This window comes from Lissotriton helveticus, chromosome 8 (genome assembly GCF_964261635.1).
Source record: "Lissotriton helveticus chromosome 8, aLisHel1.1, whole genome shotgun sequence".
NCBI classification, from domain to species: Eukaryota; Metazoa; Chordata; class Amphibia; order Caudata; family Salamandridae; genus Lissotriton; species Lissotriton helveticus.
This window is the reverse complement of record NC_136069.1, coordinates 1,625,750,091-1,625,769,445: the sequence shown is the minus strand read 5'-3', so window position 1 is coordinate 1,625,769,445 and position 19,355 is coordinate 1,625,750,091. Positions and strand designations below refer to the sequence as shown.

Genomic DNA, 19,355 nt, shown 5'->3' with positions numbered 1-19,355 from the left:
TGCATTCTGCAGCACACATAGAAAAAGCAAATCTCCTTTAAAGATTGTTAATGTGCAGGAAGGTGTTCTGCACATAAACAATCCCCCCTGCAGCACAGGCACCCTTGTAACATGGCGCAAGGGTGCCTGTGTAAGCGCTAGGCAGCTATTTTAGTGCCAGCACTAGGGTAAACACAGAGGTGTGACATATTTACCGCTTATCCCTGCGTGTTGGCAAAATTGGCGCTACACAGCGCACTGACATTTTTTTTACATATCCTCTTATGTTTCTTGTATTCTTTTGTTTCTTACTTACTAGATTAATTTATTAGATCAGAAAAAAGGACTTGAGCAGACTTGCAAATGCAATAGAAGCTTGGTAGCAACAGATCATATAGGGTCTAATTTCGAGTGCCCAGGTAAAAAGGATGTGGTAATTCTGATTGCTAAATTACTCATTCTGTGGGGTTACTTTTTTCCGGGGTGTGAGAAAATTATGAGTCTCACTGGGGAGACTGGGGGATAGTGCATGAGTAGCAGACATGTTTTCCCATTTCTCACTCCAAAACTGGGAATATTGCATTCTTTCCTGGCACACACTTCAGTTGGTTTTAGTTGTTAAAATGCATCCAGGTTAAAAAAACAATGAGTTTGTGCAAATCTTACACACAACTCATAAAACCTATCAAGCTCAAAGTCACGTTGTGTCCACCGCTTCATGGCCCAGAAACACAACCTTTGCTGCACATCTTGTTCTCCCTCCACCCACAACAATGCAAAGTCATCAAAGCTGAAGAATGAATGAAACATTCTGCCTTTCACAAACAAATATAAGGTGTGCACATTGTATTGCCCCAAAGTGCACAAATTAATGAAAAAAGGACATATATTTTAAAAACAGGGCCCTAAGGTATTTTTTGCTAGCATTGACAAAGCCAATAGATTTTACTTTTTTGTGGTGAATGAACACATAAACACATATGTACAGTATCAAAATACACATTGGTATACATGACACATTCTTGCAAATGTGCACACAGAACAACACACTCTAAAAATGCCTATAGACATGCATACAAACACACCTAATGTAATCTAAAGACATAGTCTAGCAGATAAACTGGCACCCATGCACACTGACATACAACTACCCATACACAGACATACATGGCTAGGAGGCCGTTGGAGAGGGTAATAGGTGTCATGAAAGGCACGAAGGGAGCAGGAGAGGACAAATGGTAGAACTTACTGAGTTCAGACAGCGTGTGCAATCAGGCCATGGAAGAGTTTGGAAATGGTTAGGATATGCCCGTGTAAGCCTGCAGAGCCAGGTACCCGTGTCCACAAAACAATACACAAAGGCTGATATACAAATGGCAAAGATAATGGCACATATAAAGGCTCCAAAACACATACAATCAGATGGCATACAAGCAGACATGCATAGAGGGAGAGGGAAAGTATGGACTATGTGACTCTTAGAGTATATCCATTTGTATCCCTTTCCTATGTATATAGAGATAACTCTAATCACTAACTAGTATATGCAGAAGACCTTTGTACTATCTTACATTCCTATGTGACTCTTAGAGTATATCCATTCGTATCCCTTCCTTATAAATATAGAGATAACTCTAATCACTAGTGTATGCAGTAAACCTTTGTCCTATCTACCATTCCTATGTGACTCTTAGAGTATATCCATTCGTATCCCTTCCTTATGTATATAGAGATAACTCTAATCACTAGTGTATGCAGTAGACCTTTGTCCTATCTACCATTCCTATGTGACTCTTAGAGTATATCCATTCGTATCCCTTCCTTATGTATATAGAGATAACTCTAATCACTAGTGTATGCAGTAGACCTTTGTACTATCTACCATTCCTATGTGACTCTCAGAGTTTATTCGTATCCCTTCCTTGAATGTTCCTCCTTGTGTGACTATGACTTGTACATTTGCAATTTTTTTCTGTTTGTATCTTTTATGCAACGCACGTAATCCTGAGTCCTTATGTATCGCAACTGGTTCTTATGTAAAGCGCTCTGACACCTTCAGGTAATGTTCACGCTATATAAAATCGCATTAAATAAAAAAATAAAAAAATAAAAGAGCTCAAGTGATCATCATAGAATTGTATCATTTGGAGAGCCATCATGACCAGCTCCTCCACTAACATTGAAGACAAACTCACAAACTCTGGTGGATCTCTGCACACCCAGAGCCAGGACACAATCAGACTGCAGAGTAAAAAGTGTAAAAAAAAAATAAAGCCAGCATGCCTTCTCCATCTATGCACCCATGATCTGTAACAACATCCCCATATCTATCAGTACCGACACAATATGGCCCCAATTTTGGAAACATTTGAAGCCTCACCTCTTTATAGAAGCCTACATCGCAATGCATTACCAGTCCACAAACCAACTACTGCGCCATTCACAAATTTTATACGTGTCTTTGACCCTATATAATGCTCTGTTGCCTTTTGGCTAGGGTGCTACAAGATTACTGTATAAATACATGCATACAGACATACATGTATTCATACTGGTTTCATGATCACTTAATATTTAGTCCGCTCATTAATTAAAATACATTTTAGTTAGTGGAAAGACAAGTGTCAGTTCATTACAAATTCTTGTCCATCAAATCTCTGTGAAATGGGAATTAGCCTTTACAACTCGGCTTAAATCACTCTATGCATTTACAATGGGGTCAAACCGCAAATGCATCTTTACAACACTTCCTTTACCAACAAGTCGTTACAACGACTTGCCTTAGGGAAAGCGTTGTTGGACTGATATTCAACTTTAAGTCCAACCCTTTCCCTACTTTTGCGCAGACTGAGGTGGAAAAGTAAAGGACACTGGGGCATATTACCAAGCAATAGCGATAATTATCGCTATTGCTTGGTTAGAGACAAAATTTTACCGCTGAGCTGCGGCGATTTTTACCGCAGATAAACCTTGGTATTACCAAGGTTTATCGCAAATGCGATAAAAAACGGCCGCAATGCATGAATATCGCTGAAAAGTCCGCGATATTCATGCATTACTGAGCCAATGCTCTTAGCCATGTTAGTCACCTCCCATTGGATAACATGGCTAAGAACTGCTCAGGGCAGGTGATAGCTTTTGGAGATTTTCGCGCTTAGCGCGAATATCTCCAAAAGTTGGTAATAGGAGATAGTGATGTTAGCGACTGTTTCCAGTCGCTAACATCTTGGCACGCCCACTTTGCATGTCATTAGTGATAAATATCACTGACATGCAAAGTGGGGCCCAAGATGGTCGCTATCTCCTACTAGCTGTCGCTAACTGGTGTTAGCGACAGCTAGGTAATAGGGAGATACTTTTATCTCTGCTTTCTTGGCTTTTAAAGCCAAAAAAGCGGAGATAAACCCCCTTGATAATATGCCCCACTATTCCTTATTACTATTACTTGCTTGGTAAATTAATGCATCATAAAAAAACATTTGTGGTTTGGACCACGTTATAAAGGCATGCGTCGTAAAAGCAAGCATGGTTCCAACATACAACCCTTTCAAATGATCATCTTTCACAACAATGCTGTACTCTACACATACTTGTTGCATCCTTTGCCTCTTTTCTGCAACTACATACTTAATTTCTTTAATACTTCTTAGGATTGTCAGATTGTTCCATCTCCAGCTTGCATTGAACACCCAGTCCTGAACTTTACCTTTATAAATCATTGGTAGAATATAGATTATTTAAATTGTAGCAAATAAAAACTCCAATTCCCAGAATGCACCGATATGTAAAATGAAAGCCCAAGATATGAACCACAGCTACAGCTTACACTAATAGTTGCACATGTTCAAACGCTTTCAAACAAATTGCAGTAATCTTGGTAGGTCACAAATTAAAAGAATACATGCATTCCTTTCAGGTATGTTACTGTACTTGTCATGCATTTAGTGTTTATGATGTCTTAATGTCAGTAAGTCACTCTCAAATAAAATAGTATCGTTGTCATGTGGCAATAAGAATAGCAACCCCTAAACATGTACAATTCCTTCACGTAGGTCCGCTATCTGTTTATGTTCATTACCTACAGTTACTTCCATGCAGTTGGTCATGGTAATGCCAGCAGGGGTGTCACACACATAACTTTGAGTCCTAACAAGGACCTTAACATCATCCTGGGCCTCACTGACATGGATCACATACCTATCACAAATAATGCATGCCTCTAAGTGCTCTCTCTACAAACACACTGTGGGCCAGATTTATAATCTGCAATTGCGGCTGCAAAACACTCGCAGTTTACCACCCATTTAAAACGGGTGGTAACCGACTCAAAAATGGGAAGGGGCGCCAGTGGGCTCCTTCCCGTTTGTGACTGGCATTGAAAATATTTTTTAAGAGCACTCAGTGGTTCCACGGATCATAACTCTTAAAAAATGAAACAGTAACGTTTCATTTTCCTTTTTTATAAGCATCTGGTTTTCCTTTAAGGAAAATAGGTCACATTTAAAAAAAGAAAATGCTTTATTTAAAAAGCAGTCACAGACTTGGTGGTCTGCTGACCCCAGCAGGACACCATCCCTGGAAGTGGTAGAAAATGTCTAATGGGGTCGCAAATTGCACCTGCCTCATGAATAATAATGAGGCAGGCAATTTGTGACCCCATTAGGAATCGCAAACAGTGTCTGAGACACTTTTGTACATTCCTATTGGCAAGAAACAAATTGTGAGTCGCAAAACAACGCAATTCGCGACTAGGAAATAGATAGGGTTGTATATCTGGCCCTAAGTTTCTTATAGATATGGTGTGCTTCTCCAGCACATTCAGCGGAGAGTATATGAACACTTGGAGGTTAAAAATATTGCTTTTTATCGATTTACTAAAAAACACGTAGCCTAACAAAACCCACAGATTCATTGTTTTTGCATTTACAAAATCTCTTCCTCATGCAATTTTATTGAGGGAAAGTATTTCCATTTGTGGCACGAAAATCAATCTTGAGCCAAACCAAAGAATTGTAAATTTATTACATTCAGCATCAGGGGTCGAATTACAGAAATTGCCCAGGGGGCACATTGGGTGTTTGTGGGCGCTTTGCATGCCCAAAGGGCACTTTGGTATTACAAAAGGGGCCACAGATGCTTGTGCGGCCCCTTCTGTAATACCGAAAGCACTGCCGCTCAGAGAGAGCTCGCTCTATCTGCAGGGGGTGATCCCTCATTTGCATGGGTGTGGCCCCATGCAAATGAGGGAATACTTTTCCCTCTGCACCCGCACCGTATTACAGGCACAGAGGCAAAGAAGATAGCAACGAGGCGCACTCACAGTGCGCCACCTAGAAGGTGACGGACTGTGAGTGTGCCCCTTCAGAGCAACCCTCTGGACATCAAGGGCCTCATTTATGAGGCTGGGCGTCACTTTTACGCCGCCAGTGCGTCACTTTTTTTGACGCACCAGTGGCGCAAAAAATGCGCCTTGTTGCGCCATATTTAAAAAGCGACGCATCTAGGTAGATGCGTCACTTTGTAAACCCCTGCGCCACATTATACCTCGCCAGGTATAATGTATGCAAGGGGGGCGTATTGACGCAAGGAAGGGTCGTAGAAGTGACGCAGTGAAATCTATGAGATTTCACTGCGTCACTTTTAGGATGCCGTTGCATCAAAATCTTGCGCCTGCCTCACAGCAGGCATAAGACTGACGCAGGCCCTTTCACATGGGGCTTGCCCCATGTGAAAGGACGCATTGCTGAAGTTGCGTCACTTTTGAGACACACTCCAGCAATGCGTCACTTTTGCGCTTACAGATACGTCAGAAATACTGACGTATCTGTAACTCCTTGCGACATGATGCGTCATACATTAAATATGACGCATCATGTCGCAAGGAGTGCGCACTGAGAAGTGATGCATCGCTGCTTTCACGCAGCGGTGCGTCATTTCTCATAAATGAGGCCCATAGTCTTCTGCTGTCTATCCATATTGCTCTGTATTCACCAGACTCATGTGATTGATAGACCATGCAACCACCACTCGCACCCGCCCACCCCCCAGCAGCAGCAACTAACATAAGAGGCAACACTTTCTTTACCTAAATAGTGACACCCACCGGAAGTAAGTGCTGAAATGCAGACTGGCAAATGCTGGCTGCTGGAGTTAGTGTATCTCAAAGTATCCTTCCCCTGCACATAAAGACTAGAAATGTGGCTGTATTTATAACACAGTGAGGGACCCGTACTCATTAGTAAGTCCCAGCAGCATGCCCCTGAATCATCTGGCAGCTAAACAGTTACCCAGAGCCACCAGGGACCCACCTAGGCTCACATCAGTAAGAAGCAGTGTTGTTCTTTTTACCGGGAGGATCACAAGCCGACATCTCTCTTTTACTACAATTTTAGGAATATACTGTTAACTATTCCCCCAAAAATACATTGCACTAATGAAAAATCAAACTCTAGCTTACATATGAATTGTGGACCTCCTAATTGATTTTGTTTGTGACGTTTGCTAATAATGTTTTGTATCACAAGGACAAACTTGCATTTTCATGTCACCATAAAATAATGTTTGAAAATATTTTTACATGCAAACAGAGACCTTCCCAAAAATATTAAACTTTTATTTTAGTAGATTTGTACATGTTCACGGTTTTACCTAGTGGTCTTGCCATCTTAGCAGAATCAAATTAAATATAGCAATATTTTTTCTAGTTTAGATGGTGTTCGTGACAATGTCCATGTTGTAGAATTATGAGAGACTTTTAAAATGTATTTTCTTGTAAGTGTTTCACTCTATTTAATTTGGATTAGATTATACTGTGAGAACCGTGTACAATTGTATTGAATGCATGGAATCCTTTGTTCCGAGCCCTGTAGGACTATGCTCTTTTTGGATGTGATAGAGCCCTTTCTCAGTGACCTTATGACAGGACACAATGCCGGATTGCTCTCCCATTATAGACTCCATTTTGCTGACCTGGACTTTAGTGCGTTCTTTAATTGAGTACTCCAACTGAGCGTTGTACTCTGCTTAATTAATTAAGTGATTTTTAGTATATCATTTGATTTCTGTATATCGTACCATCTGGAAATAAAACTTTAAGTTTTAAACATTGCCTGGCTGTAATTCTTGTAGGAACATATGGTTTCTACATGTCTGAATTGAAATTGTCATTTAGATGTGTTGGAACTGGCCCTTTTTGCAGGGTTATCCCCAAACTTTTAGCTTCTTCCTCCCTTATTTTTCCTGACCCATGGCTGTTGGAAATAGGACTCTGCGCACTTTACCACTGCTGATCAGTGCTAAAGTGCATATGCTCTCTGTGTAAATTGTTATTGTAATTGGTTATCCCTGATTGGCATATTTGTAACACCAAGAAGTCCCTAGTAAAGTGCACTGAGTGTGCCAGGGCTGGTGATGTAAAATGCTACTAGTGGGCCTGCAGCACTGAATGTGCCACCCACAGGAGTAGCTCTAAAAGGGTGTCTCAGGCCTGCCACCGCAGTGCCTGTGTGCAGTCTGTGATATGCCATGTCCTCCTGGTCAGTGTCCCCACTGACCAGGCCTAACCCTTCCCTTTCTGTGCACATTGGTCACCCCTATGGAAGGCCCAAAGTACCCCCCTGGGCAGGGTGCAGTATATGTGAAAGGTAGAGCATGTACTTGTGCAGGTGACATGCTCTGGTAGTGAATTACAGCCATTTTCGTTTTTCACTATTGTAAGGCTATTTTGCTCCATAGGCTATCATTGGGGATGCTGGCTACAGTGGCTACCAGCATATCTTCCCATTGGAACAAGATACGATATAAAAGTGTGGTATCCCTGAACTCAGAATTTAATAACACATCTTTTAGGAAAGGTTATTTTTAAATCCTGTGTTTGAGACAGCACTTTTAGAAAGTAGCTGTTCTCTTGTCTGACCCATCTGTGTGCCTTGGCCTGTTTGTGAATTGACTGTCCGGTTTAAGAGTGACAGGGGCTGTGGAGCCCCCAGGAGGCTGGCTGGGTCAGCCCTGGGCTGAATGACTGCATTTGCAACTTGAGCGGTGGGAGGAGATAGCACCTGGGCCTGACTAGGGCTGTGCCTGCCTTCCAAAATGCTGGCTCCAACTCTTGCTGGGCGGTTGATTACCCTGCCCCTCACTCTGAAAGGAAAGGGGAAGCCAGAAAAACAAAGTGCTCAAGGAACACCCAGAACTGGTTCAGACCCGGCTCAGGGCCCACTTGCACAAAGAGAACAAAGACTTTTAGGGGTATAAGTACAGGACCGCTGACAACAGAAAATTAGATCATCCTGGAATTAAGAAGGATCCACTGCCAAAGAGATAGCTGAAACTGAAGAAGGAAGACTGTCCTGCTGTTGCTCTGCTGTACTGACCTGCTGTTGCTTTGCTGCCAAGGAGAGGGGAAGGACTTTGCATTGTGCTGTGTCCCCTTGCTTGAAGGATTCTCCAAGGGCTTGCGAGAGAGCTGGCTCCCATTTTTGAAGTCCCAAGAACAAAAGAACTTCACCCCCAGCTTCCTTGAACTCTACTGAGAGAGTTCTGTCCTTCCTGGAGTGCGTGGCCCATGTGTGGTGCCTCTAGAAGTTGTACATGTGTTGGGAAGCTGGAAACCAAGCTTTTAAAGACTTTCTGCAAGTTTTGTCGCATCGCTCGCTTGCGGAGCGCATCTCAGACAGTCCCAGGAAATTCCTGCCACTACGAAGGTAGAGGTCGTCACAGCGCCTGTAACCGTTGCCAAAGCCGTCGCATCCTTCGTTTGCGGGATGCACCAGACCGGTGCAGGAAGATTATCATCGCTGCGAGTGTCGTCGCAGAGCCTGTCGTCGCTGGGTGAGATTGCCGCACGGCTTGCTTGCGGACCGCACCACGTCGCTGCGAGTGTCGTCGCAGAAGCCATCGCATCGAGGACCTGTGAGAGAGAGATCACCGCTGGTCCGCGGATAGTCACCCCGGAGATCATCGCAACTCCAAAGATCATCGCATCGTGCCTTTGCGAGAGAAAACTTCCTACGGAACCTAGGCACCGGAATCCATACAAGTCCGCCTTTCTCCCCATACAGACCAGATTCGTCGCAACACGCCCGCTGCTGCAGCGGGGTTGTCACATCGCCAACCCTGGGTCTCAGGAGCAACGCATCGCTTGTTTTCCACTGCACCAGCTTCTGCTTTGGAACTTTGTCGCTTTTAAAAGGTACTGTTGGCAAAATGTGACGCGACAGTGAACTTTTCACGCAACTGTGGATTATTTTATCGCAACCTTAAGAACTCTTTTGCAACCATATTCTTGAACTGTGTATGTTGGATTTTTGTAGTTTTGGTCTTGTGTGGTATAGATTAAATACCTTTATTTTTCTAAACAGTTGTGGAGTCAGTTTGTGGTGTTTTCACTGTGTTACTGTGAGTGTTGGAACAAATACTTTACACATTGCTTTTGGATAAGCCGGACTGCTTGTGCCAATCTACTAAGGGGGTGAGCAGAGGTTATCTAAAGAGTGTTTCCTCCTTACCCTGACTAGAAGCAAGGGTCCCTATTTGGCAGTGGTACCTACCCTAGTTCTAACAAGATGCTTTACAAACAAATAGGCCCAGCAAGGAGCACCAAAATGCGATAAGGGTTAACACCTTTCCCTGTCCATCACTTGTGCAAGAGAAAGAGAGGGAGCACAACTTATTCATGTCCACATTACATTTTATTTTTGGTAAACATCAATAAAAAAAGAAAAATACTTATTGGAAAGTTAAATGTCAACACTTTGCTTCACAAACACACTCCATTTTTCAAATGTCCCATTTTTCGTCCTACAAATAATTTGTCATTGAAAGAAGGAATGGGGCGTATAGGGGGCAGTTGTAGACCCGTAGGTGGAAGCATCTCTGTGTCCTGGCTAAGTGATATATGCCGATTGATCATGGAAGACTATCTGTTTCCTTCCCAGTTCTTGTATCTATGTATACAAATACAGGGTTGGCGTGAGTTGAATTCATAAACAATATCATCAATTAGCAACACTGAAGTGAGCTTAGCAGTGGTACTTTATCGAATATTATACAGGTATTCTACTTCTCCATCATGCATCTGGGTGTAGACCTTACCATGTAAGAAATGACACTGCTCAAAGCAGGATGTCTAGGTCTGAACAGAGCACAAAGGCCAGAGATAGGTTTGTAAGTTACAAACACAATTGTCCCTGACAAGGAGAATACATAGGAGAAGGACTGAATATAGACTCTGAATTAGTACTATCTTAAGGCTGTCCAGCCGGACAGGGTTATTTTAATAATGTTTAAATTCGAGACACATATAAAGTGGGACACAATCCTGCATCCAACGCAATACATATAGCACAATAACAAAAACAAAGGCTCAGGCAGGACAAGGAGCTTGTATGCTGTACAGGAAATAAAACAAGCAAAAATGAACAGCGACACTGTCACACATAAATAGCAAATTGAGTTGTGTTGTCGGTGTACAATGATTCGACAATGTTTCGATCCCATAAGAACAATACTGGGATCATCATCAGGACATAGTATTACGTGCCTGAGAAAGATTTGCCATGCTGGGTGCACATGAGCAAGTGGTCTAATGAATAGAAGGTGAATTCCCTTAAGGTGCAGGTTTGCCAGGAGGGTAGACCAAGCATGGTACAATGCAGAAGTTAACCGTCCATTAAAGAAAAATAGGGTAATTGGAAAATTAACGGGAACCAGCTGCACTGGAGACGAGGCGCAAAAATTAACGTCTATTCAAGCGCAATCGGGTAAATGAAAAATTAGATGGTCCGCAATGGTGATTCCAGAACGGGATCCAGCTGGGTTGGAGAAGAGGCAGTGCAATGACCTTGGTGACCAGAGATGTCCGGGTGGACTCGATGAGATAGGTTTGTAGGCACAAGAGGTGTCACAGTTATGGTCTGTGTAAATCAATTTCTTATTTGTGAAAACCTATACACAAGATTGTAAATGTCCCCTATCGTTTTTAGGTGGAGGACATTCACATTTACACTTCACATTCAGTTTTTTAAGACACTTTGCACATCTCGGTTAGTGAAGGGGGGTGTTACATCAGGCTCTTGTGGAATTATCAAGCTAGAACATGGACACCTTTTAACAAAACCTTTTTACTACATATATCCACTCACTTCACTTATATAACGGTTTTGGATTTGTTTTGTGAAACACAGTGCATTATATCTAGGGAAGTTTTGAGATCAGCATACCCACAATTTCATATAACTTTCGCCAACAATAAACAATGAAGAAGTAACACCCCGCCCCTCTCTGGCTTTTTTTATTTGTTTTATTGTTGTTTTATTTAACACCTATCACCAATGAAAGTACCCTTCTTTATTTCTAACAGTTCCTCCAGATCTATGAATAGCCAGTAGTCTAGCACACCCTTTGGCCTGCAAGTCTTCCACCACCAATTCTCATCCAAAATGAACAATGCAAACGTAATCAGTAGAAGGGACAGACTCCTACTACAATGTGTAGGTCCTGACAGTTTTTATATTTGATATGGTTCTGGCAGTGATTCTTGAATCTCAATCTCTTGGGACCATCATCTGAGAGAATCCACACTGGCTGTATGGACATTTGATTGTTGACTCGAAGTGTAAGGAAGGAGCTTACATCGGGAATACATTTCAAGAACAGTGAAATTAATGAGGCTCTACAAGATTGACGTAGAGTTTGGTGTCCATATCTTAAATGTTTCTTTAACAATTTAAATCAAATACAGAACTAATTGTTCAGCAAAAGTTAAGAAAATATATAGTAAGAGCATACATATGTAAATGTTCATGCAGCCTGTATTTGTAAATGATAAAGGAGAAAGACTATGAGAGAGGTGTCAGCTTCAGATGAGCCTAGCTTGTGGTTCAAGAGGAAAGTAGGAGTGGTCAACCATAAAGCTCAACACTACAGGCTTGAGAAAGCAGAGAGAAGAAGGAGTCTTCTCTGAGCAAAGACAAGACATGGTCTGTTCAACTGTTCTGAAGATTACACAATTAAAGAATGAGAGAAGATTCTAGAAATCTTCCTATCAGTTTCCACCAAACAAACCAGTATGAAGACACAGTTTTCTTGGAGCAGGTTGACTCTATTTTTCCCAGCTCTCAATCAAACAACAATGCTGATCAACGTTTGCACACAAACAATTTTTGCACGCAATGTCTCTGCAAGTGTAGCAGTAAATGGCATTGTTTTGTGTAGTACGAAACCCCGAATAAAGTATAAAAACCCAGATAAACTATGAAAACTATTAAATCAGTGCTAATCTATACCTCCTAAAATAATGCTAAGTAGTATAATTAAGTGGTATGTGGAATACTAGCTCCACACAGAAATAGGTACCAATAGGGGGATAAAAGCTGGGGGGTGCGACAGCTCATGGTTTTCGATGCATGTTACATGTAACAGTCATGAACTGTACACCAATTATACATGTATTATGCAATTAACTCTTTAATGGTCTTATGCATGAAGACAGTTATACTGTAGGTTATTTTCAAAAACAAAGTCACTCAATATCCTTTGACCCATGGAACAACAGAAAAACAAATTTAGTGTCATGAGCATAGAGGTATGTTTTTGATTGATGGTGTCACTAGTGAAAGATGACTTGTTCACATGGCTTTCTCCAAGTTTTGTCTGTCCTCAAGTTCACCTCCCAACATATACCAGGAACATTTCAATGTAGTCACTCTAAGGTGTGATTCCTGGTCATCTCAACTGACCTTCATATATCTCCTTGAGTTTTTTGTGGCCAGGAATGCTAAAATCCTTGAAGCTGTCACCAAGTCCTCAGAATTGTGATCTTACACTTCATTCATCCTCCTGTGCTGCAATGATCCTTCACCCCCTCACACGATTCAATTCAGCTGTACTTGTCAACTTGTCCACAAAACAAAAGTATCCATTATCTTCCTTGCTACACATGCCTCATACAATTCCTTACCTCAATCATGGTATACAATGCTACCTGATCAATGCTTCACCTTTCTCTGACAGTATTCATGACTTCAAGAAACACACTGATATCACAACCATCTGCTGAGCACAAATTCTGCCCAACTGCACACCTAATTCCAATGTTCTATTCCTCAGCAAAATCCTGCAGAAGGAGGTGACAAAACAACTCCAAGTTTATGAGGAGCAGACACTCCATGAACATGAAATTCAGGATTCTGCAGCTTAAGGGGCACACACATTCTCTCCTTAAAGAGAAGAGTAAACTGCCCTAATACTGAGCTGTGCCTACCTCTGATAAACAATCCTGCTTGAGAGGCTTGAACAGTGGGCAGACATTTCCAGGCCTCTACTATAATGGGTCCATTAATTCCTCACTGATCATAGCCAAAAGTCAGATCATTCAAATTTTCAAATATATTTTGGGGTTTATTTAAAAGCCCCTCGCGCCACTTGTCTGTCACTTTTTCCCATTTCAAAAGTAATGCACAGGCAGCGCAAGGGCCTTATAAATAAGCCCCTTTATTTCTTGATCTTTTTCATGCATGCTCCTCTATATTTATGTTCACCTTTTGGCTTGCCTCCTCAAGCAGCATCATGTGACAGTGTACATGTCAGCAGAAAGCAAACAAATCCACTTTTAGTAACAGGCCAGAACATCCAAGCAACATCACTTGGTGCCTGGTTATTTTGATAATAAAAATATTGTCTGGGATTACTTAAATGTTATTGATAAAAATAGCTCTCCACTGTCATATGTGTCAATAGATTAGATTCCATGGGTAGACTCACGATGTTTGAAGCTAAAATGGATTTATTTTGAAGGTCTCTTGTCTGAATTTGCCCCTTCTTGAATTGAAGTCAATTGGGGAAATACATTCTCCCCATTGTTTTTTTTTTATTCTCCCACTTCTAAAATGTAGGTATGTATGCACTATGTTTAAAAGTTCTATTACTAACTCAATTGTGCGGATGGTTTTGTAAACAATGTTTAGGCCCAAAGTTTTTGTGAGACAATATTTAGCCCATAATATTCTGTTACCATACTTTTGTACCTGGAATATGTATTTCAATGCCGGAAGGCAAACTTGATGAGCAAGAATGGTTCAAGACTGATAACCTCGTAACCTAAGAAGTAAGCACCATTCAATAAATTTAACAGACTCTCAAAACTTTGAAACACTCCTTCCACTTTGCAGAAAGTAAGGAATCTGAGGATTTTGTTGGATACCAACCTCTCGTATGCCCTTTCACCCCCACATCAACCACTTTGTATATTTCCTTTCAGCCCCATTGCAAAAGTATTGGTCTGACAAAGGCCCTCATCCTGATGTATTCTGATTAGTATAATATCTACACCGGCCTTTCACAAATATATTGTCTGGCTCCAAAGACTTTAGCACCAGAGAACAATACTTTATCCTCACCATCAGTGACTAGTCAACATTAAAGTTACCTTTATAGCATTATACTTTCTTAATGTTTAAAAAAAAAAAAAGTTTTATCCTCATTGGCCTTCTCGCCACCCATTGCTCAACGGAACCACCCCTGGGCTTTTATCTCATGTTGGCAGTATAGGAGAACGGCTTGTGCAGCGCTATTTAGAGGTAGACCCTACTCCCAGCATGACCATCTTGTATATGGGGCAGAAAACCATTAGTCTTCCTCCAGAGCGCAGCCACTTTACCCTCCAATTTCCACTCGAGCTAGGGAGACTCTGCCAGCGAGATAGGCAAAGGCTTAATCATTGGATTGATATTGTTCATCTATAGAAACATCATACACAACACCCACCTCCTCACCCAAAACATAACAAAAAAGGTGACCAAAATCCATGCTTTTTCCTAGTCTGATCCGAAATGTCTAATTTGGCAATAAATCTCATGGCTTGTAACCAGTCCAGCTCTGTCGGAGATAGCGGAGAAACCCATAGTTTACATATCTCTCCGCGAGCCGGCAGTATAGCATAAAAGATAAGTTTAGCATTATCATCTATGCCCTTACCTTGCAGATCCAGTCTCCCGGTTAGGACTAATTCTGGACTAACCTCGATCTGCTGGCCTAAGGCTTTTGACAAACAGCTGCTTACGGCCACCCAAAATTCTCTTATCTTCGGGCAAAACAAAAACATGTGTAAGTCGTCTTCATTGGGGCTCTTGCACTTTGGGCAGACCACGACACCACCAGTCTTGAATTTCGAGAGTCTGCGTGGATACCAGTATGCCCTATTAATCATAAAAAAATGATTCTGCCTTAAATTTGCAGGTTTGACTATTTTATATAACATAGCCATTGTTACTTGCCATTGATCCTCTGTCGCGATCTCCGGCAAGCAGTCGCCCCACAAAGACTCAGGAAGCGAAAAGGGGCCATCTTCCATCTCGAGTATCAGCCAAATACCTGAGGGCAACTTCTTTTTTAAACATACAGTCTAAAAATAGCTTCTCTTCAAGTTTATTATTAACTCCAACCAAGTTCCCCATTTCGGTTGCCCAACTCTGGATCTGCCGATATTTAAACCTCGAGAAACTCCGGCCCCATTCCTGCTCACAGTGCCCCAAGAAATCAATTTGCCATCTGGAAATAGCTCATTCCATCGCTGCAGTCCCGCTTCTCTTAGCGGTGTAGCCAAGGCATCCTTTGACCAGAGAGGTGACCCTGGAGCATCCCAAATCAGGGCCATATAACTGTAATATGGAATTTTTAACAACCTCCTGATTCTGAACCAGAGCTTTGCCAAATCTCTTACGGCCACGTGCATCATTGTTGGTATTTGCGATTCCTAAATTGCGAAAATTAAGGAATTGCAATTTAGAAATCGCAAATACCTATGCATTAAAAATGTGCATTTCTTTTTGCGATTCCTTATTTTTCCTTATTTGCAATTCCCAATTTTGCGAATCGCAAATAAGGAATCCCTTTACATTGATTAATTGGAAGGCATTTTCATTTTTCGATTCGCAATTAAGGAATGGCAAAATGAGAATGCAATTTCAAGGGTGCAGGGGGGGATCCAAAGGACCCCGCCCTGCACCCCTGAAATTTACCTGAAAATGCTTTTTTCACACACACATGCCCAAAGGGCATGTGTGTGTTTAAAATGAAACTTTCAAAAATGCACTTTAGTGCATTTTTGAAAGTTTTCTAAAATTACCATGAAGGTTAACTTCATGGTAATTTACCACTTCTAATTTGCGAATTCGCAATTTTTTTAAAATCATGCATTGCATTTAAGAAATCGCACAATTGCGATTTCTTAAATGCAATCGCAATTTGAGAAATCGCAAAAAAATTGCGATTTCTTAAATTGCGAAAATGGCAAAAAGCTTCATGCATCCAAAAAACGGGATTTGCATTCGCAAACGGCCGAATTTTGCGATTCGCACCGTTTGCGAATGCAAAACCATTGATGCATGTGGGCCTTGCAGCCACATGCATCATTGTAGGAATTTGCGATTCCTAAATTGCGAAAATTAAGGAATCGCAATTTCGATATCGCAAATTCCCATGCATTAAGAATTCGCTAAAGTTTTTGCGATTTGGATCCGCCAATTTATACAGAAAGCCATGCTCATTATAGTTACTGCTCCAAAGCATTGCACCAAGTATTTCTCCAATCACTGAAGAAGTCGGGGTACCCAACAACATCTATAGTTCTTCAAGAAGAAGGCCCACGAGTAAATTTGAAAATCAGGGGCCGCCAATCCACCTTTAACCAATTTTCTTCTAAACTTCTTCCAAGAAAGGCGAGGCCCCTTTGAAATCCATAAGAAAGAGCTAATCTCGCTCTGTAATTTAGCAAACCAGTCTTTCTTAAATGCCAGCGGGATTGTTTCAAACAAAAAAATTATCTTCGGTAAAATCATCATCTTTACCAAGTTCGTGCGACCAAACAAAGACAGTGGTAAGTGTGCCCACCCTCGAAGAGTAGCAGTTATCTCCCTTTTTATTTTTAAAAAATTAACCCTAGTAAGATCTCCAATATCATGCGTTATCCTCACCCCCAAATATCTCATATCAGATTTACACAAAACTCCCTCAACATTTAAATTCCAGGCCATGATCTCAGTTTTATCTTCATTTATCGCGTAGCCTGACATAGCCCCAAAGTCCTTGGTCAGTTCTAAAAGACCTTCCATTGACTGTTGTAATTTGGGGGTGTAGATGATTATATCGTCTGCATACAAACCTATTTTCTTTTACCAACCCTCCAAAACAAAAGGGGAGATCTTCTCTGTGGCTCTTATCTTGCAGGCTAGAGGCTCTATATATAAGTCAAATAGTAATGGTGACAGAGGACACCCTTGTCTGGTCCCCCGCATAATCATAACAGGCTGAGTTAGTATCCCATTTACTAACACTCTAGAAGTAGGGGACTGATATAAGGATAAAAGAGAGCTAGTTAAGTTTTGCCCTAATTTAAGATGTTCTAACAAAGCCAGTAAAAATCTCCAGTTTACACGGTCAAAAGCCTTGGCGGCATCAAGTGCGATAACCGCCAAGGGAAGGTTTTGAGCCGAGGCCATATCTATTGTACCAATAAGCGAGAAAGTTAAATCTTTCAAAAATCTACCCTTTATAAAGCCCTTTTGGTCCTCGTGGACTAACTTTGGAATGACAATACTCAACCTATCGGCCTTAATTTTTGCGAACAATTTATAATCACAATTTAATAACGATATGTTCCTATGAGAATCCATAAACTTAGGTGACTTCCCTGGCTTTGATATTAGTGTAATAATTGCGTCATTCCATGAAGAAGGTAGTGAAGCCTTACCTAAAAAGATTTGATTAAATAGTTGACACAGAATTGGTGCAAAGATACCTATCATTGATTTGTAAACTTCGGTCGGAAGGCCATCCGGTCCCGGAGCCTTGCCTCTCTTTCCCCCTTTAATGACCCTTTCCACCTCTAATTGAGATATTTCATGGTTTAATACCTCCTGAAGGTCATCTGATAGCGGCTCCAGAAACTCTAACCAACCCTTTAACGCTAGGTCATCTGGGCTATGATCTTCCTTATATACTTCCACAAAATAATCATGAAAGGCCTCCGCTATTCCTTTGCCATCTGTAATGGTCAAACCTGACTCAATTGCTCTTACTTCCTTGATCTGATTTCGGACTCGATCCTTTTTCGCTTTCCAATCTAAGAGTTTACTACACCCTTCACCATAGTTAAAATGTGCAAGTTGGCTAGTATCCCATTTCTCCTTAACTCTTTGGGTCAAAACTACCACCAACTCTGATTTTAACTCCGTCAAATCATGCAATGCCCGTTCATCCGCCTCAGGTCCGCCATGGTTTACAATGCTAGCCTCACAGAGACAAATTTTTTCCTCCAATTCAGAAATCTTACTATAGTATGTTCTCTTTTTCTTTGCACCCATAGCACCTAATCTCCCTCTCAAAAAAGCCTTGCAAGTATCCCACACAATTTCCATCCTAGCTGAACCCATATTTTTATCAAAAAAGATTTCAGTCTCTTCACTCAGGACTTTTAGGTTTTCCTGATCATTAAGGACCGTACAATCTAACCTCCAGGTTGAACCCGACACGCCGCCCCCTAATTCCAAGAACAGTGAGATGGCTGAATGGTCGGAAAGGTGCACGCCTACATGACCCTCCTGAGTCACACAATCCCTGAGACGAGAGTCAAGCAAGAAAAAATCAATACAAGATTTATGGTTATATTTTTTGTTATAAAATGTATAACCTAACTGTTGGCCCGCCTTCCATCTCCAAATATCACACAAACCTTGCTGAGCAATCATTGTCTTAACTCTGCTCGACATTTTAGAGTTTACCAAGGCTCTACTTTTTTCAGAACGATCAAACTTGTGATCCAACACCGTATTAAAGTCGCCTGCCATGATTATTTTACCAGAAAAACTTAATAGTTCCCTAGCCAGATCATCTATAGGACCCACATCATCCTGGTTAGGGCCATAATAACCAATGATAATCAACATCTCCCCTGCCATCTTCAATTTTACAATCAGCCATCTACCTCTCACATCAGCCGCTTTAGACTCCACTAAAATATTAACCCCCTGCCTGATTAAAACTGCAACCCCTTTTGTAACAGCCATCTGAGGGGTAAAAAAAGAATGAGCACGCCACAGCTGAGCCAAAAACAGTTCCTTACTTTCATCCCCAGACAAATGAGTCTCCTGAAAAATTATAATTTGGGCCAAAGAATCCTCCAGATACTTCAAAATTAACTCTCTCCTAGGTTTCACATGCAGGCCGTTTACATTCCAAGATAAAAATCTCAATTCCGTTGAGTTAACCCCACTCATAACACCCTGCGCCAACTATTTCATAGAACCTGATGACAAAAAAGCTTCTGAGGATTTTTTCAATTTTTCTCCCCTTACCCTTACCCTCACCCAACCCCAGTACCC

General features: G+C 41.4%; 1 protein-coding gene across 1 annotated transcript in view; it reads right to left on the bottom strand.

Annotated features, from left to right (window-relative positions):
• Positions 1-18,338, bottom strand: part of LOC144774036 (olfactory receptor 52K1-like) — a 64,794-nt gene extending 46,456 nt beyond the window's left edge. The window contains exon 1 of the mRNA XM_078659071.1: positions 17,889-18,338. Within this exon, the coding sequence (XP_078515197.1) occupies positions 17,889-18,338 (450 nt within the window). The remainder of the gene's footprint in view (positions 1-17,888) is intronic.
• Positions 18,339-19,355: the final 1,017 nt, after the last annotated feature.